This window comes from Suncus etruscus, chromosome 8 (genome assembly GCF_024139225.1).
Source record: "Suncus etruscus isolate mSunEtr1 chromosome 8, mSunEtr1.pri.cur, whole genome shotgun sequence".
Taxonomy (NCBI): domain Eukaryota; kingdom Metazoa; phylum Chordata; class Mammalia; order Eulipotyphla; family Soricidae; genus Suncus; species Suncus etruscus.
Window position 1 is genome coordinate 123301742 of NC_064855.1, and position 27188 is coordinate 123328929.

At 48.2% G+C, this 27188-nt stretch overlaps 1 protein-coding gene across 1 annotated transcript in view; it reads left to right on the forward strand.

Moving 5' to 3' along the window:
• MYO16 (myosin XVI) overlaps nucleotides 1–27188 on the forward strand; it is a 296697-nt gene that overhangs the window by 231574 nt on the left and 37935 nt on the right. The window contains exons 29-32 of the mRNA XM_049778145.1: nucleotides 18212–18308; nucleotides 19683–19929; nucleotides 22400–22662; nucleotides 25554–26651. Coding sequence (XP_049634102.1) covers nucleotides 18212–18308; nucleotides 19683–19929; nucleotides 22400–22662; nucleotides 25554–26651 — 1705 coding nt within the window. The remainder of the gene's footprint in view (nucleotides 1–18211; nucleotides 18309–19682; nucleotides 19930–22399; nucleotides 22663–25553; nucleotides 26652–27188) is intronic.

Below are 27188 nucleotides of genomic sequence, written 5' to 3' on the forward strand. Positions count from 1 at the left end.
AACTTCCAAGGCAAGCCTTCCGCTCCTAAAAATCGACAGTTCACTCAGTCGTGGAAAAACTGAAACCACAAGCAGTTTATTCTTCGTGGTGTCTCAGAGCGCACCAGGCCAGACTACTTTCTTTATTCTCCCAGAACAAAATCCACCAGGGTGGGGCGGGGCAGGGTAGAGTGATCCAGGCAGACTTTTACATATATCCAAGGAAGAAGTTTAAGGGAAAGAGAAAGATGGGGGAATTCCTTTATTTTGGGTTAATAGCTGGTGTCATCTTACACTGTGGTGGGTGTGTGGTGGGGTCATTTGTGACTGTGAATTGTGTTAAGGAGATCGATGGTGGCTGTGAGGTCTGTGGTGGCATTTGTGGAGGCTGTGTGAGGTGTCTGGTGGAATCTATGATGACTGTGTAGGACAGTGGTCCTCAAACTATGGCCCGCGGGCCACATATTGTATTTGTATCTGTTTTGTTTCTTCATTGCAAAATAAGATTTATGCAGTGTGCATAAGAATTCATTCCTAAGTTTTGTTTTTACTATAGTCAGACCCTCCAATGGTCTGAGGGACAGTGAACTGGCCCCCTGTTGAAAAAGTTTGAGGACCCCTGGTGTAGGATGTGTAGTGGTGTCTATGATGCCTGTGGGGTCTGTGGTGGCTGTGTGAGGTGTATGGTGGGGTCTGTGTTAGCTATATGGGACGCGTGGTGGGGCTTATGATGACTGTGTGGGGTCTGTGGTAACTCTGGGATCTGTGGTGGTAGCTGTGGCAGCTGAGGTGGCTGTGTGGTGGGTCAATGACCACTCTGTGTGAGTCAGGAAGATTATCTGGTGGACTCTGCATGATCTGTTCCATGGCTCCATTGTGTCTACAGTCCTAGTTGCTCTGACTCTAGGTCTTTAGCGTGAAAACACTAATTTTTTTTAAGTCCCCAGAGCATTGACTTACACCTCCTTCCAACCCCTTCTCTGTTCTTCCAGACCCACATCTGTCTCTCGGAAGCCCCTCAGGGTGGTTGTCATGACCACTGCTTCCTTTTACTTCCTGTTTCTCTTCCTCGATTCTCTTCTTCAGGTCAGAGATGTGTCTGGAATCCTCCAGTACTTGCCTGAGGCCTCCCAGTGAGTTTTTCATTTCCCCAACAAAGTTCCTTCTTTCTGTCATTTCTGTCTGTAGTTTTCTGCTCTCCTGTCCTCTGACCTGTTCCTGGCTGGCAATTCCATTCATTGTTTCTTTAAGTCTTCACCATTCCCTTGGTGAAGTCCTTATCAGAGATCTTAAATAGCTGGTTGATCTGGTTGAGTCTTTGGGGCTTCCATCTTTGCTCACTCAGTGTGATGGGGGTTCTGCATTGCTATCCCATTGTGATGATTACAGGCTGGAGGTGTGGATGTGCAGATAGATGACTCAAATTAGGATGCCAATAAGTAGAGTAACCCCTGAGCACCGCCGGGTGTGGCCAAAAAACAAAAAAAAAAAAAAGGATGCCAATAAGTTGAATATAAAATAAAAGGAGATTCATATGTCCATACGTTGCTTGAGGCAACGTATTTTTTCTAACCCCTCAGGTGGACAGGGCTGATGAAATAGGGAAATGACAGAGAAATAATTCACAAGCAGCCAAAGTTTCACTGGAGTCAGCTTGCTTTTGTTCCATGGCCCTGTCCACCATGTCTGCTTCACTCATGTATTTCTCTCCTAAGACTGTTGCTGCTTCTCCTCTCTCCACTTTCTTTAATTTCAAACATCCATCCCAGGTGTGGGTAGGTCTGATCATCCAAGTGGGATTAAGATCTCAAAAGAAAGATTAGGTAAAAGGGCATTGGGGGAAGGGTCACGCCAATGTATGTTCTCTGCAACATATTTAGAAATGAAATAACCAGCAGGGTTCTGATGCAATGCTCGGTACCAAGGGATTAGGGTGTGGCAGAGATAAACCGGGGAACCTTAGCCTTCCCCTCTGTAGGGGTCCTGACCTGAGGACTCATGTGGTGCCTTCCGAGCATGGCTTCCTAACCACCTCTGTACTACTTCTCTAGCTAAACTTGAGTTTTAGGTATTTTTTTGGTTACAAATACAATTTCAGTAGCATATTGCAGAAGGTTAAAGGAACCATTTGAAGTATTTGTGACTGCAGAAATGTAGATCCCACCAAGGGTAATTTTCTATGAAGAAAATTTATCTATGTTATGTTTGGTTTGAGGCTCTGGGCTTTCTCCTCACAAGAGTTTTCCGTGCTGGTTCTTAGGACTCCAACTGGTACCCTCATTTCTGCCAGACATTTTCATGTCCCTGTTTCCCTTACCACTTGGCTTCTCCATTTCACTTTGGGTGATTTCGTTTTGTAAAGAGAAGGAATATCAGGACTGAGTGTTGGGTAGCAGGAAATGTGTGACCTAGACTCCTTTGGGCATTCCCAATGAGAGGACTTATTTAACAAGCTCAGTGAGTCACCAGCACATCAGGGTAGATGGTGAGAAAGTTGGTGAAAGTGGCATAGAAGGTTCTAGAAATGCTTCGTTAGAATGTTTATAACTAACTTCTGGGACTACTATATGATTTCACTGGGGTTGTGGGATGTTTTTTGTTGGTGGTGGTGGTTTTTAGCCAACTGTAATTTTTCTGTATGAAACAAAAAAGTTTGTGGCTCACTTTCTTCATGGAATAATCCAAGTAGTCTTCAGTAAGTTATAGATTAAAAACCAGGTTAAAAACCTAAAAAAAAGGTTATTAACCTTTCCCGAATTAAAAAAATTTTTTCCCACTGGGCTATTATGCTTCTGTGAATAAATCTCTTTGTACTTGAGGCCTCCTTGAAGGAAACTTTGGGAATCATTCATCTGGAGGTTTGTGCCTGTAGTCTGGCATCACACTTCAAATTTTCCAGACTACTATGAACTGATTGGCCAGTTCTGAACCCCAGACTCGGGGTGCAGGGAGAGATACTTGTTGGGCTCTGCTGTGTGATTTATATATAAAATAAAAACTTTTGAAACTCAAAGTAGGAGCATAACCAGATCAGGAGATTTTCACACATTAGCTATGAATCAACGGCTGGAGGACAATCTCCCTGTGGGTGACTCGGTGCTTTTTTTACTGGAAGCCATCTGGACCCTGGTGGATTTGTCTGTGAGCTTCTCTGACCTGCTATAACATTGTTTCCATGTGGTCACAAGAAGCAGAAGGGACAAAGAGTCGGAGGTGGGGGGAACCCTGCCCAGTACGTGTCTCTTTGGCCTACAGGAACTTGGAATTGGCCAGTGGGCAGCTTCCTGGACAGGCATCAAGGGGCCCCTTGAGGTCCCATCCCACAGACGGGTGCCAGGATATCTGCCGAATGCAGCAATAAAGGAGAAAGTGAATTAGAACCCACAGAGTTCCTGCACCCCTAGAAAACAGGGCGTATTCTGCACCCCTAGAATTTCAGGGATGAGTCAAACACAGGAATAATTTCTGTGGCTTATTCTAGAGTGAAACACTTGAATACGGCAGGAAGTAAGAGCAAAATTAGAATCTCGACTTCATCTCATCTACCCACATCTACTACCCACATGATCCCACACTCTGTGTGTGTATGAGAGAGAGAGAGAGAGAGAGAGAGAGAGAGAGAGAGAGAGAGAGAGAGAGAGATGGGACCCAGAGAAGGCTCAGAATAGGAGAGGCAAAATCAAGTGTAGTCATTAAAGAGAATCTTCCCATTTGAATGAAACATTTCTCCTCTATGTGTTTATTCGCCAAGGGGGGGAAAGACAATAATTATTTTCTTGATCATCATCTTCTAAGTTAATTTTCAGATAGTGGCCTAGATTTCATTGTGTTTTTATAAGATATATGGCCTTTTGAAGGATTCACTCTTATAGTGCTGAGAATTGCAAGATTAACATTTTAGCATAACATTAAATAAAATCAGTTGGAGGAAAGATTTATTATTTCATTAATCTAGAATAATAAAATAAGAAAAAAGGTAATAAAAGTAAGAACAAGAAATGGTTCAAGTTTTAAGTACCTTCCACTCTTTTTTATATCTTCTAAGACAAGACAATTGAATTAAGGCCCTTGACTCTTATTAGTACAATAAATTAATGCTTTATAACCTTTGTTTTATTACCCAAGGCGCACTTCATAAATCATCTAGAAGTACAAGCTAGAAAATAGACTATAAAGTTATTCTTTTCTCCTCTGGGATAACTAATATTGAAAATAGACATCGGAGGCCTAGGAGTATTTTTGGTCTTTATGACATTAAAGGAGAAATTACTACACATCTGCACAGAGAAATTACTTTGTCTTCTAACTTACTATATACATACCCACATATGTATATGAACACAATTTTGCTATAAAAGTATTTATTTCTGACCAGAGATGCAAAAAATATAAATCAAAGAATGACAGATCATTCATGATTGGCCCATTAAGAGGAAATTATTCCAAGGGCCTGTGAGTATACTCAATGTTTGCAAAAATATTATTTTTGATTTTCAATTATTTTATTTAATTAAAGAACAGTTACTTACAAAGTTATTTATAGTTGCACTTAAGATCTATCATGTTCTAGCACCAACCCTACCACCAGTGTCAACTTCTTTCTACCAGTGTCCCCAAGTTCCTTCTGGCTCCCCAAGCTGGCCACCACAACAGGCACATTTCAGACAATGAAATAATTTTTTATTCTTTCAAAAAAAAAGAAAACAGTTATGTTCTGTTGGATTTTTGGCCACTGTAGCTCTTGACATCTTCACTCTGGACTTTGTTGAAGACACACAGTATATCTGTTTGCCTTGTTTATTTTTACACACACTTAAATGTGTGTATGCATGATTGTTTCTATGTGTGATTTTTGTGTGGAATGGGTGCATAATTGTACATGAGTGTCTATGTGTTAGTGCACGGTGTTTGTGTTGTTATGTGTGTGTAACTATTGTGTATACCTAGGTGTGTATATCTGTGTATATATGTATAATATAGTATGTGTTTTGTTTTGTAGAGTATAAATAACTGTGTATGTATATATATATATATATATATATATGTGTGTGTGTGTGTGTGTGTATATATATATATATTTGTATGTCCCTCTCTGTGTGACAGGAATTGGTGGACACATTGCAGACACTCAGCCAAGACCTGTTGAATGAGTGAGTGAGTGAGTGAGTGAGTCTCCCACTTGCTGTCACATTTTTCTGGGACATGAATACAGCCCCAGTCACATCTTACTTGTGTGTGCCATTGCTCCCTTTCTGGTCCATTCTGAGCACTTCATTACGTGAAGCACCTAGATTAACTACTACCACTGATCTCTGAGTCCAGCCTCGCTCTCCTTCCATGCCACCCCAGCAACCTACACTGGGGCAGGAGAAAAGTGTCACTGGGTGCAGAGAGCTGGAGGCCAGTCAGAAGGTCAGAGAAGCCACCTCAGCCTAGGGAATGCCTCCCTGGCATATTTGAGACCACGGGGTTTTTTCCCCAGCGCCTCCTAAAATGTTATCCCAAGGGATGGGCCAGATGGATCAAATAGTGTGGCCGACCCATGTTCAATCCCCGGCGTCCCATAGCATTCCCCAAGCCTGCCAGGAGCACCTCTGAGCACCACTGAATGTGGTCCCAAAACAAAACAAAAGAAAAAGTTACCTCAGAGGAAACCCCAGTCTTGGCATGTGTCACCCATGTGCTTGTGCAGTGTGACCAGATCCTTTCTCAACCAAAAGATTCATTTAGGCCAAGGACCCACTTGTGGTGTTAGCATCAGATCCGGCTTTGTGTGTGCAAAGTTCTTACCCTCAATTCCCAGCCCTGGGCAGCCAAAAGGAAGAGTAGCTCACAGATTCAAGCATAGCTGAGTCTCCTGTGAACAGGGTAAGCGGAAAGCACATCACTGGGGTAAAGGGGCAGCCAGGCGCGACTTGGATTCACTGGGAGAACATTCTTAAGGATGGGCAGATGGCATGCCCAAGAGTCGGGGCCAGGAGCAAAGGAAACAACAGCCAAAGCTGCAAAGGGCTGGAAGTCGGATCCTTATAGGAGGGCCACCCCATATCTGTCTCTGTGTACCCAGGAGGGAGGTTGGGCTGTGATTGTCTTGCTGCTGCTAGGAATCATGGGGTACATACACATTTCATGGGGGGTAGTTACCTTCCACTGTGTGGGGCCATTTGTTAAAGGGAAGGGGAAAGGAGCACTAGTAAGTGAGCTCATTGACCAGCCCAGTGCACTTTCTCCATGAGCAGAAGCTAATCGACCGGTGCAGCTCCTATTGGACTTGACTTTGCAGGTGCAAGTCGTCGCGTGACTTACAGGACAAGTGATTTGCTTTTGTTAAAATGCCCTTGGCCATCTCAAATGAACTAGTACTGAATCCCATAGTCGCCAATTCACTATTAAGCTCAGAATAGTAGTTTTTATTCCTCACCGCCTGCTGAACAGGTCAGACTGTTCTAGGTGAGACTAATTAATTTTTTCTTAACCTATAATTATATGTAACTCAAGCCAAACCACGCTCTCCAAATGCCAGAAGATACAGTACTCTCTTAGATGTGTGTGGCTGTAATTATCTTTTCTGTGTTGAAGTTAAGCTTCAAGAATAGTCTATTTATAACAAAAAAGAATTTGTAGTTTAGCTCAAAGAGCTCCTCGGAGGATGTGCAAAAGTACGTTCAGAGCCAGGTTGAGCATTGAAATGTTTCTGTTGGGTAGTTTTCAGAGCTATCTGTAAAACTGGAAGAGCTAAAATGGAATATACACAAAATAATGATCATCCTCAGAAATTTAATGAATCAAAGAAGGAAAATGGTGGCAATATATGAATTCAACAAGGAGAAGATAAAATTTTGGCTAGATAGTTGCTTTCCAGAGAATCTTAAAAGGATAGATCATTGTTTCTTTGTTGTGGTTCTAGAGCTTGGCATCATGCCCGGCATCAGGAACCATTTATAAATAGTTGAAGAGATGGATGGATAGATGGATGGATGGATGGATGGATGGATGGATGGATGGATGGATGGATGGATGAATGGATGGATAATGGGCAGACTGATGGGTACATGCAGATAGAAGTGACATGTAAATGGATGGATGGTGTAGATGGACAGGTGAATGGATGGATAGATGAAAGGAAGTGTGTGTATGTAAGAATAGATATAAAGAATGATGGATAAATAAAAAAGCCTGGGTGGGTGAATGGATAGTTTAAAAAAATGTATGGGTTTATAAATAGATGGTGGGGAATGAATGCATAGATGGATAATTGGATGGATGTGTGCAGATCAATGGTAAAGGGGTGATGTGTGAATGAACAGGGGGTGTGTAATGAGTCGTTCTTTGGGAGTTAGGCTGAGGTTTGGTTATCTCACAGTTCTCAGAAGGGAAAGGAATATCTCATACCTCCTATCTGGGGTGACAGGAGAAGCTGGTTTGGTAACAATTCTCTGCAATATGTAATTCACGCAGATATAGAGGGTATAGTAAGCAAGAACACTCACACTGTAAGCTGTTCACCCACAAGTCAGTCCTCCACCACGTGAAACCACAAGCCTAGATGGCAGCCAACTCCTGGGCTCTCATTCCTCCCATTTATTGAGTCTCCAAACAAAATCCTTCCCCAGCAGGGAGGGGAAAAGGCCAGATGAAAGGCAATGGGAAAACAAGACCAAAGGAAAACAACTAAGATACAAATGGGAACTATTTCAAAGGCCTCAATTTACCTCATAGGGGTGAATTGATGAGTAGTGTAGAATGGGTGGATAGATGGATGAACAGACGGATGGATGGATGGATGGATGGATGGATGGATGGATGGATGGATGGATGGATGGATGGATGGATGGATGGAAAAGAATGAATGAATTATAGATGGTGGATGAATGGAGGAATATGTGCAGATGGGTGTAAGTGAGGGATTATGGGTGGACTGGGATGGATGGATGGATGGATAAAACAGACAGACAAGTAAGTACTTGTGAGATGCAACATGCAGGAAATTTAAGATTCAGTGCATCTGAGAGCTATATGAAGATTATTTAGAGCTACTGAAGGATTGTTCATAGCACACATAAAAATGTTGGGGTGTGGAGAACTGTTTCAAAGAGATTTCTGGTAAGGAAAGAAAGTGTTTTGCATGTTATAAAAAGTGTTTTAAAGGAGCACAAAGACATTCTCAGATCAGCAGGAAGGAAATCAAGTCTTAAGGGAGAATTATGCAGACATCAAAACACATGAAAGAAAGACTGTATTTTCATATAATTGTCAAGAAAGCTATTTTCAAAGCTGAGAACAGATTTACACTGGTAGGGCACTTTAAGAGACACCAGGGCATATTTTTGGAATGCTAATGTTCGAGTGTAATAAGATGACTATTTAAAATGCAGCTATAATATCCTATTTCCTGTCTTTAGATGGGAAGTATTAATTAGGCAAATGCTAATGATCTGAGAACGAGGGAGAGGGAATGTTTAGAGATTGATCTCTTATTAGTATTACTGGAAAATAAGCATTTGTGGACACTCCCCTCCAAAAATAAAAAAGAAGGGGCCGGAGCAATACCGCAGCGCTAGGCCATTTGCCTTGCATGCAGCTGACCCAGGATGGATTGAGGTTCGATCTTCAGCATCCCATATGGTTCCCTGAGCCAGGGGCGATTTCTGAGCACATAGCAAGGAGTAACCTCTGGGAGTCACCAGGTGTGGCCCAAAACCTAAAATGTGGTCATATCTTTTTTAAAAAAGCAAAAAAAGCCTTCTTAGTGGAATATATATATATATATATATATATATATATATATATATATATATATATATATATGTATTACAGTGAAAATACAATTTGTGGAGACAGCCCATTAAAAAATTCCAGGGCTGATAGATATAAAATGATTCCATCCAACCATCTGGTAGGCCATCCCTGGAAATAGTGACCACAGTCCACAGGAGCTTCGTTTTATGCTCTCAGGGACTATAGAAATTAAGTCTCTTTTGTCAGGGGCCAAAGGTTTGGAGTGTTAGAGATTCATGAGAATCAGACTAAGGAGAGCAAAACCCCACAGTGTGCATTTGGTGCCTGGCCTGAGAGTGGTACCTTGTCTCAAAAGTGAATAAACAGAGACAGCTTAGTCCTTAAATCCAAGATGAGGGCAACAGGAATGTCAGTGATGCATCTGGATTGTTGATGACAAGAATCCCACTGGGGACTTGGCAACTCCCAACATTCTAAGATGAAGTTTACCGTCACTGTCGCTGGCCCTGAATGAGATGGATTATTTTTTTGATTGACACTTTGAACGCATTCAGTAGTTTAAACAGATTTAATTCTCTAAATTGAATACATTTTGGGGGGTCATTTCTTTGTTTAAAAATAAGTTATGAGGGGCCAGAGAGATAGCACAGCGGTAGGGCATTTGCTTTGAATGCATGTGGCCTACCCGGGAAGGGATCCAATTCGATTCCTGGCATCCCATATGGCCCCCTAAGCCTGCCAGGGGCGATTTCTGTGTGCAGAGCCAGGAGTAACCCCTGACCACTATCAGGTGTGGTGCAAAAACCAATCAATGAACCAGTAAATACATAAAAATAAAGCATTAAAAGTAATAATAAATTATGAGGGGCTCAGAGCAGTAGTTCAGCAGGTAAGGTGCTTTCCTTGCACGCAGTGGGCCTGGGGTTAATTCCTTGTGTCCCCATATGGTCCCTTGAGAACACCAGAAGAGATCCTTGAACACTACTGGGTGTGATCCCAACAGACAAAACTATCTTTGTTGACCTATTGATAGTTTTTTTAATATATCTGTCTTAATGTTTATAACACTGTACTTTATCAACTACATATGTTTTGTCATGCCACCCCAAACTCTGGTTTCCCTCTCCCCCCATAGAATTGACACCCTCTTTACCTGGCTCACACACCCACCCCCCTTTTCATTTTGATGATGATTTCTTTCATCAGAAACTTTTTGGTTTAATGTAGCTGTCTGGGCTTCGCTTTGGTTTGCAGTTAAAGTCCAGCCCACAAAAATATTCATAACGTTGACACTATCAAAGAGTTTCCCTTCTTTGTAGTTTCTACTTTCTGGTGTTCTGTTGAAGTCTTTATTGCTTTTAAGGACCGAGCCCTCCACCCTGTTCACAAATCCTACTCCCTGCCCAAGTCATCGTTTTTAGAAAACATTTGAGATTTTCATATCACATGCAACACGTGCTCAGCTTGTTGAATTAGTTGAGCCCAAAAGTCTTTTTTTTTTTTTTTACAAAGTTTTTTTACTGAGGCATCATGAGGGGCAAAGTTTTTCAAGGTTGAGTTTCAGGTGTGTAATCTTCCAACATCACTCACAGCTCACTCACAGCTCCTGTGTCTGTTTCCCTCCACTGGTGTCCCCAGGTCCCCACCCTGCCTGTTGGACTGGCTCATTTGAAAGTCTGATGGTTGTAGTTTGGCTAGGGTTCAGGAGCCTCTTCACCTCCTGTCTGCCTCTTTTACTCTCCCCATTCCAGTTTCTTTCCTTCCCTGCTCCAGTGCTCTACGCCAGGATTCAAGGTGTGTGGGAATGTAGGTGGCCCTGCTCTCAATGTCTTGCTTTCCCCTGTCCTACTCTTCTCTACAGCACATCTTATTGATGTATTTAAGGAATTAGTCAAAGTATCTTAAAGGGGTGATGATGCCCCACCCCCCGGAATGGCAGTTGGATAGGACACACACCCCTAGAACTGACAACTGCCCTACTATAAAAAAGGAGAATATGGCACTTATTGGGGGTTCAGCATAAAGACTGGAACAGAGCCTGCTGACCCCCTGGGGGCTGAGATAAAACATCAGAAGGTGCAGAAGGTGTGCTTGCTCTGCCTCTCTCTCTCTCTCTCTCTCTCTCTCTCTCTCTCTCTCTCTCTCTCTCTCTCTCTCTCACACACACACACACACACACACACACACACACACACACACACACACTGGAGGAGGAGGTTTAATGCTCCAGCCAGCCAATAACAGTTGATTTTGATCTTTCTTAAAGGGGTAGACCCCTTTTCTAGCCAATGCTGGACTGCTGCTGGAGTAATACAGTAATGTGGGACAAGACAGATCAATGAGTTACTCTGATATTTGTGTCTCTTCTTCTGACTGGCTCCCCTAAGTCATTCATCGATTTCGTATTCATTTGTGAATACAGTATAATATATCGGTTAACTTTTTTATCCATGAATTTCCAACCCTTTCAGGAAAAATAAGCTTTCTCTACTCTAATATTTATTTACTTGATTTCACCTTATTGCATGTCAATAATGACCTGGATTGTTTCCATCGTGAGCCCACCCACTCCCCAATACTTCCCAGGGAAGATGACGATTCAGGCTGAAATGCAGAGCATGACAAACAGGAATCCCATGACATGGGCATCCAGGTTTCATGAGGAAATGCGGCACGTGGGAGTGCGTGTCTCTGTTCTTACAACCAACGCATTATTGTCGCTTCCTACGAAACTCCCAGTGCCCTGAGTCTCTGTGTCCCATAGAGACCATGAGCAGTTCTGGTGTGGCAAGTGATTCATAGTACGATGAGAATTAAAGAGACTATGAAGTCCCCATGTATGGCAGCGGTGGGATGTCATCGAGAATCTGTCAGCCTGAGTGTCTGAGAGAGGGGAAAAGGGAGAGAGAGGATCTTCCCACTAGAGCAAGTCGGTCCGAATTCCCAAGTCTGAACTTTATCCCAACATGAGGGTTTGCTTTTACATCAGTGTAACCCCATGAGATTTATGACCAGAAAGAGCACTCGGAAGCTGGTTTAGAAAATGCACCTGGAATATTGGGGAGGGGACACTATTGGAATTATGCAGACAAGAGGATGAGAAGCAGGGGCCAGAGAGATAGCACAGCGGTAGGGCATTTGCCTTAGATGCAATCGACCTGGGAGGGACCCAGTTTGATTTCTGGCATCCCATGGGGCCCCCCAAGCTTGCCAGGAGCGATTTCTGAGTGCAGAGCCAGGAGTAACCCCTGAGCACTTCTGGGTGTGGCCCAGAAACCAATCAATCAATGAATCAATCAATCAATAAATAAAGTTTTTTTTTTAAAAAGAGAGAAATGGAAGCAGATTTTAAGTTATCAAAGTGACCAGCAGAGACCCAAAAGCTGCAGTTCCTCAATGAAATTTGATGATTTTGTTAGCCCAGAAAGGGGTAGAAGGTTGGGGGTTTTGAGATGGATGAAAGTTGGGTGGGGAGGAGTATGGTCAGTACCTGGGGATTGAGCCTCATGATGAGTAAGCATCTTGTGGGCCTCTCCTTCATTACAACAGGAGTCTCTCAGTTTATACAGTAGGGGTGTGAAGGGTAAGTTCTGTGGCTGTAGGGTCTCTGCTTCCTGGTACTGAATTCGAGCTATTTTTCCTATCATCTCCCATCTGGCTGGTTTCATGTGTGGGCAGCTCTCTAGGGCGTCAGTGGATTCACCTTCTGCTTCCAGAGCAGGGCTTGAGCCCTGCATTTTCTCCCTGAACTTCCAAGTACAGGAAATATGGGCACCCTGGGGTATCAGGGTATGGTATACCAGTGAGTATGAGGGCTCGGTGAACAGACTCAGGGTGCAAATAATGTGTTGGCCCTTCCCAAATCAACCGAGTATGGTTGCCGCATTTCCTGGTGCTCTCTGTCCATCTGTCCATCTGTCTGTCTGGTTCACATGACACCATTATGTATTTTCAACCGCCAGTGGATAATAGATTTGGGACTTGTTCAAAGCTCATTTTACAGAGATCCAGCAAAACCTTGCAGCTCTCCTGAACATTGTCTCAAAAACAGAAGGGAGGAAGGAGGGGAGGACAGAGGGGAAGCAAAGGACCCTTCAAATCTCTCTTCAAAAGAGAGAATCTTCAAATCTCTCTGGTACAGGTTACAGCTCCTTCCTCCATGGCAGACTTCTTGCTCCAAGGGTTTCTGCAGCCCACCCCCTCTAGAACCAAAATCTCTGAAAGGCAGCATTCGTTGTAGCTTTCCAAGTCATCAGCGACAAGTTTGTTTAATCTCCTAAAATCTGTCACTTACACACACACACACACACACACACACACACACACACACACACACACACACACACCCCTAATGGTTTTCTAATAAAAATCACCAGGCTGCATTTCACAGATGGTTCTGTTTCTCAGAAGTCAGGATGACATTAGCTTTCCATCTCAGATAAGAGTGCAGGGAGCTCAGTGGGAAAACATGTCACCTCCCTTCTCCCGGGGAGTGAGAACAGCCTTTTCCTCACACAGGCTCCCAGTGCTGGGAGAACATGGTGAGAAGAGCACTTTGTCCCCTCTGCTCAAAGCCCAGCGCTGAGTTTTCTGCAGCAGACAGACAGAGACACTGAGCCTGGAATGGCTTCCATGGCAAAGGTGACAAGATACCCCACTTTCTCCCCATCAGTATCAATGACAGATCCCTGAACATTTAGGATTTATGTGAGCACATCTGGGTTTTATTATTAAAGATCTAGATGAAGGCTCATGACTTCCAGGCTTCAGAGACAGCAAAGGGCTTTTGGGCTGAAACTCAGGATTGAAAATAAGTTTCTGACAAAAAAATTTAAAAAAAAAACTGAAAATGGACTGGAGCATTGGCACAAGTGGTAAGGAATCTGCCTTGCTTGCACTAGCCTAGGAAGGACTGCAGTTTGATCCCCCAGAGTCCCATATGGTCCCCCAAGCCAGGAGTGATTTCTGAGTGCAGAGCCAGGAGTAACCCCTGAGCATCATCGGGTGTGGCTCAAAAACCAAATAATAATAATAATAAATTTCTGAGGACAAATTCCAACCTGCCATTACAAAGCTCATTTCAATCTGTTAAGTAGCAAAAATACGTTGATTCCAAATACATCAGCTCTCAGAGACTGGCAGAACCAAACAAAGTTGCCCAAGAATAGTGGCAATGTACAAATATAGGGAGATTTTTAAGCACACATAAACAAATGGGCCAAAGAAACCATCCGCTGGAAAATTGAAATCATACCCACCTAGTCAAATGAATCTGTTTTTGATTTGGGGAGACAAACACAGCATTTCTCAGGGCCTACTCCAGGATTCACTCTTGGCAGTAGTTCTGGGACCTTTTGTGGTGCCTGGGATCCGAGGAAGATTGGAGGCACTATTGCTAATGGAGAGGTTCCATGCATATCACTTCATCCATTTTCAGTGCTCAAATAAAATAATTATTTTTTTAAATGGCTGCATCCAAGGCAAGTGCCCTACCCCTGGCCTCTCTCTCCAGCCCTTCAAGAACCATTTTAAAACCACCTGAAGGGACTGTTCGGGAAAAACCAACCAGTCTCAGGCTTGGTCTGTGTTAGTGGGATCTCGGTGGGATCTTAGTCAGGTACCTGCAGAATGCTCAGGAGTTTCCTGTCCTCGAGGCCAGAGCAATAGCACTGCAGGGAGAGCATTTGCCTTGCAGACAGCCAAACCAGGTCTGATCCCCAACATCTCTCATGGTCCCTTGAGTCTACCAGGAGTGATTCCTGAGTGCAGGGCCAGGAGTAACTCCTGAAGAGCCCCCTCCATAGGGAAACTACCGTAGGCCTCCCATCCAAAAAGTTCCAGAGTCGCCCAGAACTTGGGGAATCCATGCCTACGGCCTTTCACTGTGGCATGAGTCTGTCTCTAGGCCCCACATCCTCCTACACCGTGTGCATCTGTTTCATTGACACCCCAGGTGGCCTCAATGGAAATACTGAGTGATTTTCCCAGAGGAGAAGCAGTTGGTGAGCCTGATAGCTAGTGAGCCCGGCCCTGGAGAAGGCAGAGAAAGCCTGGAGCACCCAGGGCTGTCGGGAAGGCTGGAGCCTCACAGCGCCTCTTGCAGCGGCGTTACCAGTGCCTGCGTGAGCCCATGGAAGTGGGTCTGAGCAGGCTCAGCCACGAAGGGGAGCAGAGTGATTGCCACATCTGTGTCTCCTGTGGCCGCTGGTCACCCCAAAGTTCCAGGCAGGCTCTCCCAAGTTAGCTCCTCCAAGCAGCTCTGAATCATGCCTCTGCAAACATTTCTGATAAAATTCATTTCTGGAGCCTTTTGCGAGCATTTCTGATAAAATGCACTTTCTGGGGCATTCTCTAACACAGAGAGAGAGAGAGAGAGAGAGAGAGAGAGAGAGAGAGAGAGAGAGAGAGAGAGAGAACAGCACACAAATTTTAGGGTTGGAGGGAAGCATGTTGGGGTTGGGACCCTTTGCTGGGCCCAGCGGCTGCTGTCGAAGACATGGGGCCCCTGTCATCGGGGCCTCATGTTCCCACCATACCAGCTCTCCACCGGCATCTCTCTGCCTTGCTCCATCTCCCCAGTTTCCCCCACACCCAGGCTAGGCCTCTGGGATTCTCTGCCAGGCACAGCCAGGCAGGACAATGAGGGTTTCCTCACCCTCGCCCCGCAGCCTCCCACCTTGCTGGCACTGCAACCTTGAACTTTGCCCTGGCACACAGCAGGCATGCATATGATGGGTGTGTCTGTCTCACTGCTCAGCTCATCCCCCCCAGCACCACGCAGCAATGTGGGGAGAGATGTGCTCTGCACCATCCCCATTCCCATCCCAATGAAAACCCAATGCATTTCTCAAGATGCAACTGCTTTGGGCTTTCGGATGGTCCTAGCCACCTTCAGGTGCAGGGAGGGACCACTCGAGCGCCTGTCTGCAGGGTGCCAGCCTTGCACGTTCATCATTTCCTCCCTGTGCAGGCTTCCTGCACACGCTCATCCTCGAAGCTCATCCCCGACTCTGCCCACCAGGCCACCCTCCCCAGTAGCAGAGTCTAGAACCGGAGAAGCTCTACTTCCTTCCATATTAGCTCTCCCTCATTGTGAGACACACCCAGGCTGGGCTTGGGGTGCAGAGGGGCCCTGTGCCCTCCTTCCCAGGCCTGTCTCCAGATTTGTTCCCCAGTGCTCAGACAGAACCAACTGTTCCTCCGGCAACTGCCAAAACAAGTCAGTGTGGAGAAGGGAGGAAATAGCGGTGGCAGGGCTTCCCTGGGAGTCAGAATGAAGCACAGTGCAATGGGGGAGCCATTCTTGGTTCCCCTGGCAGCCGGCTGTGGCAGGGGTGGGAATGGGCTCCTGGGAGATGGAGGGAGGCACTGTCCTACGGAGACCCTCGCCAGCCAGAGGACCGGATCTAGGGCCCGACCCCTCTGCGTCAGGGAAGCCATGTTTTCTATCATGTTCTCATGCTAACACATGAGTGTGGGACTGCTGGGCTTATCTGGAATATTCAGGGCCAGTTTCAGAGAAAACAGTCCCAAGCCCCATTCGGCCACACCCCTGAAGACAAGGCCCAGCTCCAACCCTCACGAGCTTCTTGTGGTACAGAAACAGTGCAGGTCTGCAGAGGCATGGAGGTGGGGCCCAGACCGGGCGTGGGTCAGTTCCATGTCCCAGTCCTGCTGGGGAGCCCTGTGAGTGTGTGTCCTCCGCTGGTCATCAGACTAACTAATTTTGGGGTGCTCACAGTCCCCAATGTCATCTGGATTTCCTGTAAGGCCTATGCTGTGGATTCCTGGAGACAGATGCCTCCCTTTTCAGGGTGGAGTCCACACAGCCTGGTCTCCTCAGCACATGGGAAGTGGGTTGAAAATGCGTGGATGTGTGCTGGGTCCCTGCGTGGGTTCTATTCCAGCTCCCGCTGCCTACAGCTACACATTGGACTGGCTTGATTTAGATGGCGCTCTATTTTTTTTGGTTTTTTGGTGTTTTGGTTTGAGGGGGTCACAACCTGCAACTCAGGGGTTACTGGCTCTGCACTCATGACAGACTTGGGGAACCCTGTTCAAAGCCAGGGATCAAACCCGGGGCAGCTGCGTGCAAGGCAAATGTCCAGTGCTATCACCCAGGTCCGTGGCATTTCTTTTCAACAATGTTCATGGAGGGAGCAGAAACATGTTTTCCCAGAGATAGACAGGGGAGAGTAGGGAATGGACAGGAGGGAAAAAGGGACATTGGTGGCAGGAAAAATGCACTGGTGAAGGCATGAGCGTGGGACTTTGTATGACTGAAACTCAATCAGGAACAACGTTGTAACTTTGTAACTGCATTCACAGAAATTCAGTTAAAGAATTTATTTTATTATTTAAAAACATGTTTATGGGGGCTGGAGAGACAGCACAGCGGTAGGGCATTTGCCTTGCATGCAGCCTACCTGGAACAGACCCAGGTCCAATCCCTGGCGCTTCATATGGTCCTTCGAGCCTCCAGGAGCTATTTCTGAGCACAGCGCCAGGAGTAACCCCTGAGTGCTGCTGCTGGGTGTGACCCAAAAAACAAAAATTAAATAAATAAAATAAAAACATGTTCATGGTAGACCAGAGCAATTGTACAATAGGAAGCATTTGCCTTACACGCTGCTGAACTGGGTTCCATTCCCGGCATCCCATATGGTCTCCCAAGCACCACCCCGAACACCCCGAAGAGTGCTGCACCAGAAGTAACCCCTAAGCATGACAAGATGTGGCCCCAAAATAAAAACCACGCACAGTGCAGTGGCTTTTGAGAGGCATTCAGAGACTCACACCTCTGGGAGACCTGTTAAGATAACGGAATTGGGGCCCCAGTTCTAGAAGTGTCCTATTAGGAAGGCCCAGAGAGAGAGATGGGGTGTGAGGTGCTGGCCTTGCAGGTGGCCAACCCAGTTTGACTCCCCAATATCCCACACGACCCCCTGAGCACCATCAGGGGCAATGCCTGACCACAGCGTTGGAAGTTGCCTTAAGGACCCAGGGTGGTCTCATCTGTGCCACTGAAGAAAGGGGACAACTGAGCTTCCCACTTAATTCAAAGGCACATTTATTTCAGTGGCATCTTAAGGTAAACTATTTCGTGCCTGGGTGGAAACATACCATTATCTAGTTATAGTAACAGGCGACTTTCTGTCGGGAAGCCCAGATGGGCTGATGGTTGTCTTGTTGGACATTTCCTTATTACGTTTTTCCTTTCAGACTCAGTTTCCCTGTTTTGAGCTTCGAGGAGAAAAGGTCCCAAAGCAGGGTCAGGGCTGGTTCTGGCTGGGAGCTCTGAGGACTCTGAGGTCATCATATTCCCAGGGTCCCCCGGAGTCCCCGCGGGCATTTCCAGGTGTGGCTGCGAAAGGGGCCCTCACTGGGATCTGGATGGACACTAGTGGGTAGGAAGCCAGAGGGGCATCCAGGGCTTGGCCGCCTCCTCCAGGATGTCTCCCTAGGGTCACCCCGGTTTGCTCTTGTGTTGCAGATGGGAGCCACCAAGGTGTTCCTGAGACTCGGGCATGCGGAGCAGTTGGGCGCACTGAGCTGGCAACTACAGGCAAAGGCTGTCACCTGCCAGAGAGGTAACTGCCCACTCTGATGGGATCACAGAGCGCTCACGAGATCATAGAACTCTCTCAAGACCTGCTCTGTTGATGTGAACAAAAGCACACTCTCCCCCAAATGCACCTAAGTCCTGCTCCCCTAGCCTGTGACACCTGCACTGGGGGCATACAGGCTGGTTCAGGCTGTTGGGTTCCCATTTAAATCCCTGCCTGCTCCACCTGTTTGGGTCTGGGCACCTGCCCCAGGGTGCACTGAATGCACCTGGATGCTAGTGAGAAATGCAGAGTACAGGGAACCAACCTGCCCAGGGCGCCCAGGTCCACTTAGAGATCCCCTGGACCCACTCAGATATCCCCAGATCCGCTCAGGTACCCAAGACCTGTTCATATACCCCAGATCTGCTCTGTATCCCCACACCCATTTACAGACCGCAGACCTGCTTATAGATCCCTAGACATGTTTGTGACCCCACCCAGACCTGTTCAGGGTCTGTACCAGACCTTCTGTACCAGAACCCACGTCTAAGCCCATGGCTCTGCGGGAGGAGGTTTGTACTCAGTGTGACTTCTCTAATCTGATAGAACAAGAGGGGATTAGTGCACCCTCAGAGGGACCCTAATATCCCCTGGGGTGCGCTTATGTTTCCCCATTGGTTTTAGTCCAGTACCTGGCTGTATTGTCCAAAGAAGCATAGGAAAATATATAGATATACGCATGTCTGTATGACATTGTTTTCTAGGACTTCTATAGGGCGTTGTTCTCGTCAAGGACACTGGACTGTGGAATTCTCAGTCCTGAATTTACAACCCTCGTTCTACAACATTGGAATGTCCTGGAATGTCCAAGACAAGGACACAAGACTGTAGGATTGTCATTCCTGAATTTACAATTGTCTTTGTGTGCGTTCAGAATATTCTAGAATGCTCAATGATGTCACGGACATGGAACTGTAGGCTTATGAGGCCCAATTCATGACCCTTTTTATATGACATTAGAATGTTCATGTCTAGAACACAGGACTGTGGGATTGTGATGCCCAGAGTTACGATCTTCGTTATGCAAGGTTAGAATGCTTTATAATACTCATATCCAGGACATGGGGCTGTAGGATTTGGAGGCCAGAATTTATGACCCTTTTTCTATGTCATTAAAATGTTCTAGAATGTTTGTATCAAGGACACACGCTTGTAGGATCATCTTCCCTAAAATTACAACCTGTTTATACACGATGAGAATGTTCTAGAACGTTGTGTCAAGGAAACAGTCCTGAATTTATGGCCCTCTCTATGTGAGATCAGAACGTTCCAGAGTGTTCTGATTTGTGACAGAGCATTATCCATTGTGGGACATCGCTCCCTCTCTGTGACCCACATTCTCTTGTCTCCTGGAAGTGATCCGAGGGTTTCTGGCTCGCCGGCGCTTGCTTCACAGAAGGACCAGCAGGCACCAGGAGGCCATGTCCGTGCACAGCTTCCTGCAGGCCACAGAGGACCTGGGGCTAAGAACCTACGATGCCCTGGTCCTCCAGAATGCTTCCGACATGGCCCGCGAAGACCAACGGCTTGGCAACGCCACGAGCACGGCCCTGCACAAGGAGAGGCTGGAGTCCAGGCTGGTGCCCGAGGAGGGAGGCAGACGGTAAGGCCCAGCTTGGCACCCCCAGCTCAAGGTGCAGCCCTGAGCCAGCGGCAGGGGCACGGGTGCAGCCGGGGTCAGAAAGCTCTGAGCAGGTTGGGCAGACCCATACTGACTCTACAAGGAGCTGAGCAGATAGTTCAGGGGTAAGATGCTCGCCTTGCACTAGCCTCACATGATGTTCCAAACACCACCAGGAGTGCTCCTTAACAGAGAATTAAACCCTGAGCACAGCCCGGTGTGGTCCAACCCTTCACCCCACCAGAAATAACCCCTAGGATTCTGCTCTTCCAACTTGACAACAAGTGGGTGAGATAAGGGGGTGTTTGAGTGTGTCCCATCTCCCTCCATTGGCTCCTTTTCCCAATCCAAGGGGACTCTTGGGGTTGGCTTTCAGGAGACGCCCTTATGGAAGCTGAGATCTCAGCAAGCAGCCCCTCTGGCCCTTTGGCCACTTGGTTTGTGATAGGAGGGACTTGGGAGTCCTGTTTCTCTCTCTGGAGGTCCCAAGCATCCCCCCCAAAAAAAACTGTCTGTCCAGAGAATAACAGTAATAACGGTTTCACTAAAAAATGAACCCTTCTTGCCTTGTGGCCTATGTCAAGTGATTTTACTTTAATATGGAAGTGACATGTGTGTCTCGCATAATTAGCTTCAACTGTTTCTGTGATTAAATACAAAAAAATTAAAACAAAAAACCAACAAGAAACACCTTTGTATGGAAAACAGTAATTAAACATTCTGGGGAAACAAATGACTCCTCGTGACTGTCACACTTTCATCCCTGGAGGTGTCTTCGCTGCACCCGGCAGCATCGTCTTCGCTCTGCCCGGTGGGGCACCGCAGCCCTGCGAGGTCTGTCGCGCTAAGATATAATTATAAAAACAAATGCTGGGGAGCCCCAGAAAGGGAAGGCCCTGGCGCCTCGCTGAGCCGTGATTAACCTGACGTGGGAGCCAGAAGGGAGGCCCGAAAGCAGAAAGCCAGTCATTGCATGTGACTGCAGGGATGACATTTATTATCTCCTTGTCTGGGGACAAGCAGCACTCCCTAATTTCTCAATTTGGTGGCATGTTATTGGCCTCGTGTGGGACTCAGGGAAGATGCTTCTGTCTCTTCCTCTTTTGGGGGGCATTTGGCACAGGGAGACCACGTAAGAGCAGCGGTGAGATCTGTACAGTGAGATTCAAAGCTGCTGGGAACGACAGAATGGGAAGGGAGGGAGAGAGAGAGAGAGAAAGAGTGAGAGAGAGAGAGAGGGAGAGAGAGAAAGAATGAGAGAGAGAGAGAGAGAGAGAGAGAGAGAGAGAGAGAGAGAGAGAGATTTCTCGTCGTCCTAGCTTTGAATCTAGCTAGCAGCTACTCTCACAAGCAAAAGAGTTGGTGAATTCCCAGCACTGAGTGCATCCATAATACCCAGAAATGTACGTTCAGAGACTCGGGTTTGGGATTTTTCTCAAATTTTCTGCCCTCCAAGGTGATTTTTTTCTCACAAGAAAAGACGTTTCCTAGGGCCGGAGGGATAGCACAGCGGTAGGGTGTTTGCCTCGCATATGGCTGACCCAGGACGGACTGCAGTTCAATCTCCCGGTGTCCCATATGGTCCCCCAAGCCAGGAGCGATTTCTGAGCACCTAGCCAGGAGTAACCCCTGAGCGTCACCGGGTGTGGCCCAAAAACCAATAAATAAATAAATAAACAAATAAATAAATAAATAAATAAAAGAAAGGAAGCTCCATTGTTGGTAGGAAATGTGCCCTGGGGAAGTGTGTTTGACATTGCCTGACTGAAACTCAATTGTAAACAATTTTGCAATTATGAAACAAACCTGTTTTATGAGCATCCTTGTACCCCTGGTGTTTATATTAATTAATTTTAAAATTTTTAATAATAATTTTAATGAGGGGCCGATGAGGTGGCGCTAGGGGTAAGGTGTCTGCCTTGCAAGCGCTAGCCAAGAAAGGACCGCGGTTCGATTCCCCATATGGTCCCCCCAAACCAGGGGCAACTTCTGAGCGCTTAGCCAGGAGTAACCCCTGAGCATCAAACAGGTGTGGCCCGAAAAAAACAAAAAAACAAAATAATAATTTTAATGAAAAATAGATGCCAGGGTATAGTTAAAGCTACAATAATCTGAATTTAACATTAGAACGTACACAAATAGATAGAAACGAATGGGAGGAGGAAGAAAACTCCAGGGCCTGAGAAATAGCACAGCAAGAAAGGCAATGATCTTAGGCCATCCCCGACACTCCTTAGGGTCCTCCCAAGCTCACCAGGATTTCTCCTGAGCACAGAGCCAGGAGTCAGCCCTGAGCACTGTGTGGTGTGGCCCCCACAAATAAAACCTAGAAGAAGAGACGAGAAAAGACACTCTGGCTGAGGTGTGGAGGGTCTGGGGTGGCCAGACTGTGTCCCTGGGTTTGGGCCTCAGGAATAAGTTACTTTCTGGCTTTTGTCCCCCCCCCCTTAAGAGCTGAAGACAAGAGTGCCCCAAGGCCAGTGCTCACGGGGCCCTTGCCCTTGGCCGTGGACAGCCTGCTGCAGTCGCTGGAGGCCCCTTCCTGCCGCTCTCTGTCCCTGCACTCCGTGGCCAGCCTGGACGACAGCGCGGGGTTCCCATCGCCCCGCAGACAGCCCCCACCCAAGCCCCGGAGGGACCCCAGCACCAGGCTCAGCGCCTCCTATGAGGCCGTGAGTGCCTGTCTCTGGGCCGCCAAGGACTCCAGCCACGAAGGTGAGCGAGCGGGTGGGCCTCGGTGGTTCCTACGGGGAACCACCAGGGGCTATTTCTTCAGTAGACGGAAATGCACATGCGTACATGCAGGCACGTGAACACAGACACACATACACGCACATATGCACACAGACATAGTCACACATATGTACTTGCACACACATAGGCACACACATACTCATGCACATGCCCGACCTCTCATTAACAACAAAGCTTGGTTTCCCAGCCTCTGTAAGCCCTTGCCACGATCAGTGAGGGATCATGTAGAACAGAGAGCAAAAGGTCTGGACTAGGGACGTGTCCGTATTTCTGGAACCCGGAAAATCACGCTTCTCCCTTTGTGCAATGTCTTGCAAAGTCGCTCATGTTGCTGGGACTGCTGACAGGTTTCATCCCAGAACTTGAAAAGCAAGAAGACACGGTGCCGACTGACTGGTCGGATGTTTGTCACCCAGGCGTGTAACACAAGCAAAGCCCTTTTCCAACTTTGCAGTATTGTTCACGGAGGGGGCTCGTGCTTATCACTTTCCCTCCTTCCAGCACCCAGTTTTTGTCCAGAGTGATCATTCCCAACTCTCGTTGTCACAGCGCTTTCTTCTCTGCCCACTGCACTCCCCGCTCTTCGTGACAAGCCTTCTACCATGGACTGGCCCTCCTGGCCCTCATCTTTCTTGTCTCTCAAATTTGCTTATACCCAGATAGATATGGGGAGTTTTGTGCTTACATGCTTCTTGGGTGCCTGAAAGCAGGACTCAGTCACCTGGGCCAGTCTATCCTAGCTCTAATTGGGGAGAGCACCCTGGATTCACCCTCTGGGCCCTGCAAGCTCTTTGCAAAACTACATGAAGAGGGAGTCTGGCCTGCACTGGGCTCACTGTTGAGGATCCTGCCTTAGGGGTCCAGGGCCCTGAACACCCACCAGGCCTGCAGGCTCCTCCCCCAGCCCCATAAGTCCATCTACTCTCAGGGTCACCAGAGAAACTTGTCAGCTCCTCATCCTGCCCTGGCTTCGAACCTCAGAATTCAGAACTCAGAGGGCTCCGTGCTTGCTTGGTGGGAAATGAGCCTGGTTTCTTGCCTCAACCCCTTCTCAGAGGGGCTGTGAGTCAGACCTTTCTCGGAGCCCCTCGGAGACCCAGAGCAGTCACCCGAAGTAAAGCCGGGACTCCCTAGGAGTTCATTGCCTCTTTGCATTTTCACTGGCCCCTTTCCTACCCAGACACCCCCCTGCCGGCCCCGCCAGGTTCAGAGGTGCTGCCGTGCGTCAGACCTGCCCCGGTGGGTATTTTTAGAGGAAGATATTTTTAGAGTTTGTTTTCGATCGCCTGAAATTGGAGAGAAATGAGGTCTGAGCTGAACTCTGTCCACAGGCGCAGCTGGACGAGACGAAACAGAACGTCCTTACCGTCTGCCTGAGGGACACATTTGTCCCTGGGACGTGTTGTATTTGTTGAGCTCTCCTCATCCCCTGCGACACCCTGGGGCCTCCCAGGGGACCAGAGTGGGTGAACTGTGCACGATGTTCTGAAGACAGAGGCCAGAGTGGACGCAGGGGACCTCGGCTGGCCAGTGCCAGGGCGCTGATCTGTGCCAGAGTATTGGGGTTGGGGCACAAGCCGAGGGAATAAGGGGGGGTCTCCTGCCCCCGAGCTTCCAGCAAAGCAGCAAGTCTCAGATATCCATGTCCCTTTGCCCTGGTGGACTCAGCTCATGCCTGTGACCCGTGAACCCTGGTGCCACCAGCTGCCCCCAGCTGCACTCAGCAGCAGGCACCAAATCTCTGAATCATGCCAGTTATAACTGACACATGGTACATCCACAAACACAGGTACACGCATGAGCAAGGCACACACAAGCATGTAAGTGGCATACATGTCCATGGCCATGTGAACACAGGTACACGCATGAGCAAGGCACACACAAGCATGTAAGTGGCATACATGTCCATGGCCATGTGAACACACGTCCTTCCCCACACAGGACAGCAGGAGACTGTCCCTCATTCTCACAGGAGTGTCGTGTCCTGCAACAGATGACTTCAGGTCACCTTGTGAGACCCCAGCAGGGGAAGGGTCTTCCTGAGAACTGGAAGGGACCCAGGAGGGTCTTTGGGATGGCCCTGCTGGCTCAGCGGGGCTGAGTGGGGGCTCCGGCGGGACCTCTTCTCTCCTTCCCTGCCTCGCCACCCTTTTCAGCAGGCACAGGGGCAGCTGCTAAACTCGGAATGAAAACAAAGAAAACGATGTGGATTCTTTTCGGGTGTCTTGAGCCTGAATTTGCCACTGCAAATGTTAAAGAGGGGCTTAGTCACAAATGTAAACACACACACACACAACCATAGATATACGTGGGCGCACACATATCTATAAACACCCATGCACACTCGCACAACCACAATAGATACACGGCCACACCCATACAAACACATGTTTACACCATCACACCCATGCTTACACCCACACAAATGCACACTTATAAACACCCATACACACACGCTCGCTTCCACAAACAATCATACCTTAGCCATGTAGGACGGAGGGCACCTTGCTAATGTGCCACCTGGGTTCCCTCTGACCCACGTGTTCACACTTGTGTGGAGGACTCGGACCCGGATCAATGATCCTGAAGTTGCAGTTCCCTGACAAATTCCCAGCCAGGCCCAGGTCCTCTCCACCTAGCTGTTCCTGTACCCCAAGGCATCCCAAGATGCTTGCAGCATCTTCCTACCCAACACTCAGGCTGACATCCTTTACCTCGGCAGCAACATCCAAGCTCCCACCCTCCGGGGCTGTGTGGCTGCCTGGGCACAGGGCAGAAGGGGTCCTGGGACTCTGGGCACGGCAAGGCTGCAGCAGCACCCTGACTCTGGCCTCTTCTTTCTCCCCCCACAGTTCTCACGCGCCCACGGCCACACAGCGATGACTACAGCACCATGAAGAAGGTTCCACCCCGCAAGCCCGAGAGGAGCCCCCACACCAAGCTCAGCGGATCCTCCGAGGAGATCTCGGGCCCCCGGGTACCCAGACCCCGGGGCAGTGCTCCAGGAGCCCTAGGCCCCATGTCTGGGGCACCTCGGACCCCCACGCCCCGAGCATCACCCGCCCAAGAGGACACAGAGCCCGTGTACATTGAGATGCTGGGACGAGCCTGCAGCCCCGAGCCCGCAGACACAGAGGCTGTGTATGAGGAGATGAAGTACTTGGTGCCCCCTGACAGTGCTCCCGGGCCAGGCATGCTCGGGGGCCCCCTGTCCCCTCTCTCGGGGGACACCCGGAGCACCCTGTCCCTGGAGGAAGCCGGGCTCAGCCTGGTGTCTGCAGCTGCTGCTGGCAGAGACGCATGGGACATCCCGGCCCCCTTCCCCAACCTGCTGCCGCACCGGCCCCCACTGCTGGTCTTCCCTCCCACACCTGTCACCTGCTCCCCCGCCTCCGATGAGTCCCCCTTGACGCCCCTGGAGGTGAAGAAGCTGCCGGTGCTGGAGACAAACCTCAAGTACCCAGTGTCCTCCGAGGGCTCCAGCCCGCTCTCTCCACAGTGCTCCAAGCACCACAAAGGGGACGGCGACAGGCCCGTGTCCCCTGGACTGGTGGTTCCCGAGGGGGCGCCCCCAGCCTCCCCACCACCCTCGCCACTGCCACCACCGCCACCCGCACCCCCTGCACTCCCCGCCGCCCCCTGGCCACCTGCGTACTTCGCCTTCGTACCCGATGGCACCGCCAGCCCCGAGATGCCCAAAGTGCCCCCCAAGCCCTGCCCTGCCCCAGCTGGGGGGCCCTGCAGCTCCTTCTCCAGAATCCCAGCCTCCCCAGGGAAGGCAGCCCGGGCAGAGCCCCGGAGGGCCAACTCCAGCCCCTCCCCAGGGCCCTACAGCACATCCAACTTCAGGCCCATCAACAGCCCCTTGGCTGAGCTCACCAGCCTCTTCAACTCGGGGAGGAGTGTCCTCCGGAAATCAGCGGCGGGCACCAGGATCCGGGAGCCGGAGGGTAAGCCCCAAGCCAGAGGGTCTGATGAACAGGGGTTGGATCTGTCTCTCACCTAACTGTGTGCATACACGTCCATCCACTCATCATCCAACCATTCACACATCATCCATCACTCACCCTTCCATTCACGCATCTCTGTTCATCCATTCACCCATCTTCCATTCACACATCTATCTACCCACCACTCATCCATCCATTTATACACACATCTGTCTATCTGTCTTTCCATCCATTCACATATTTGTCTATCTGCTCATCAACCCTCCATCTATCCATTTACACATTCTTCCATCCATTCACCATCCATCAATCCACTATTTATCCATTCAACCATCCATTCATCCACCTATCACCCAACCATCTATTTACACTCAATTCTCTCTATCTGTTCATCCATCCACCCTCCATCCATTCATTTACAGATTCCTTCATCTATCCACCCAGTCACCCAACATCCACCCACCCATTATCCATCTGCCCATCAACCATCAATCCATCATTTATCCATCATCCATCCATTCACAGATCTATTTCACC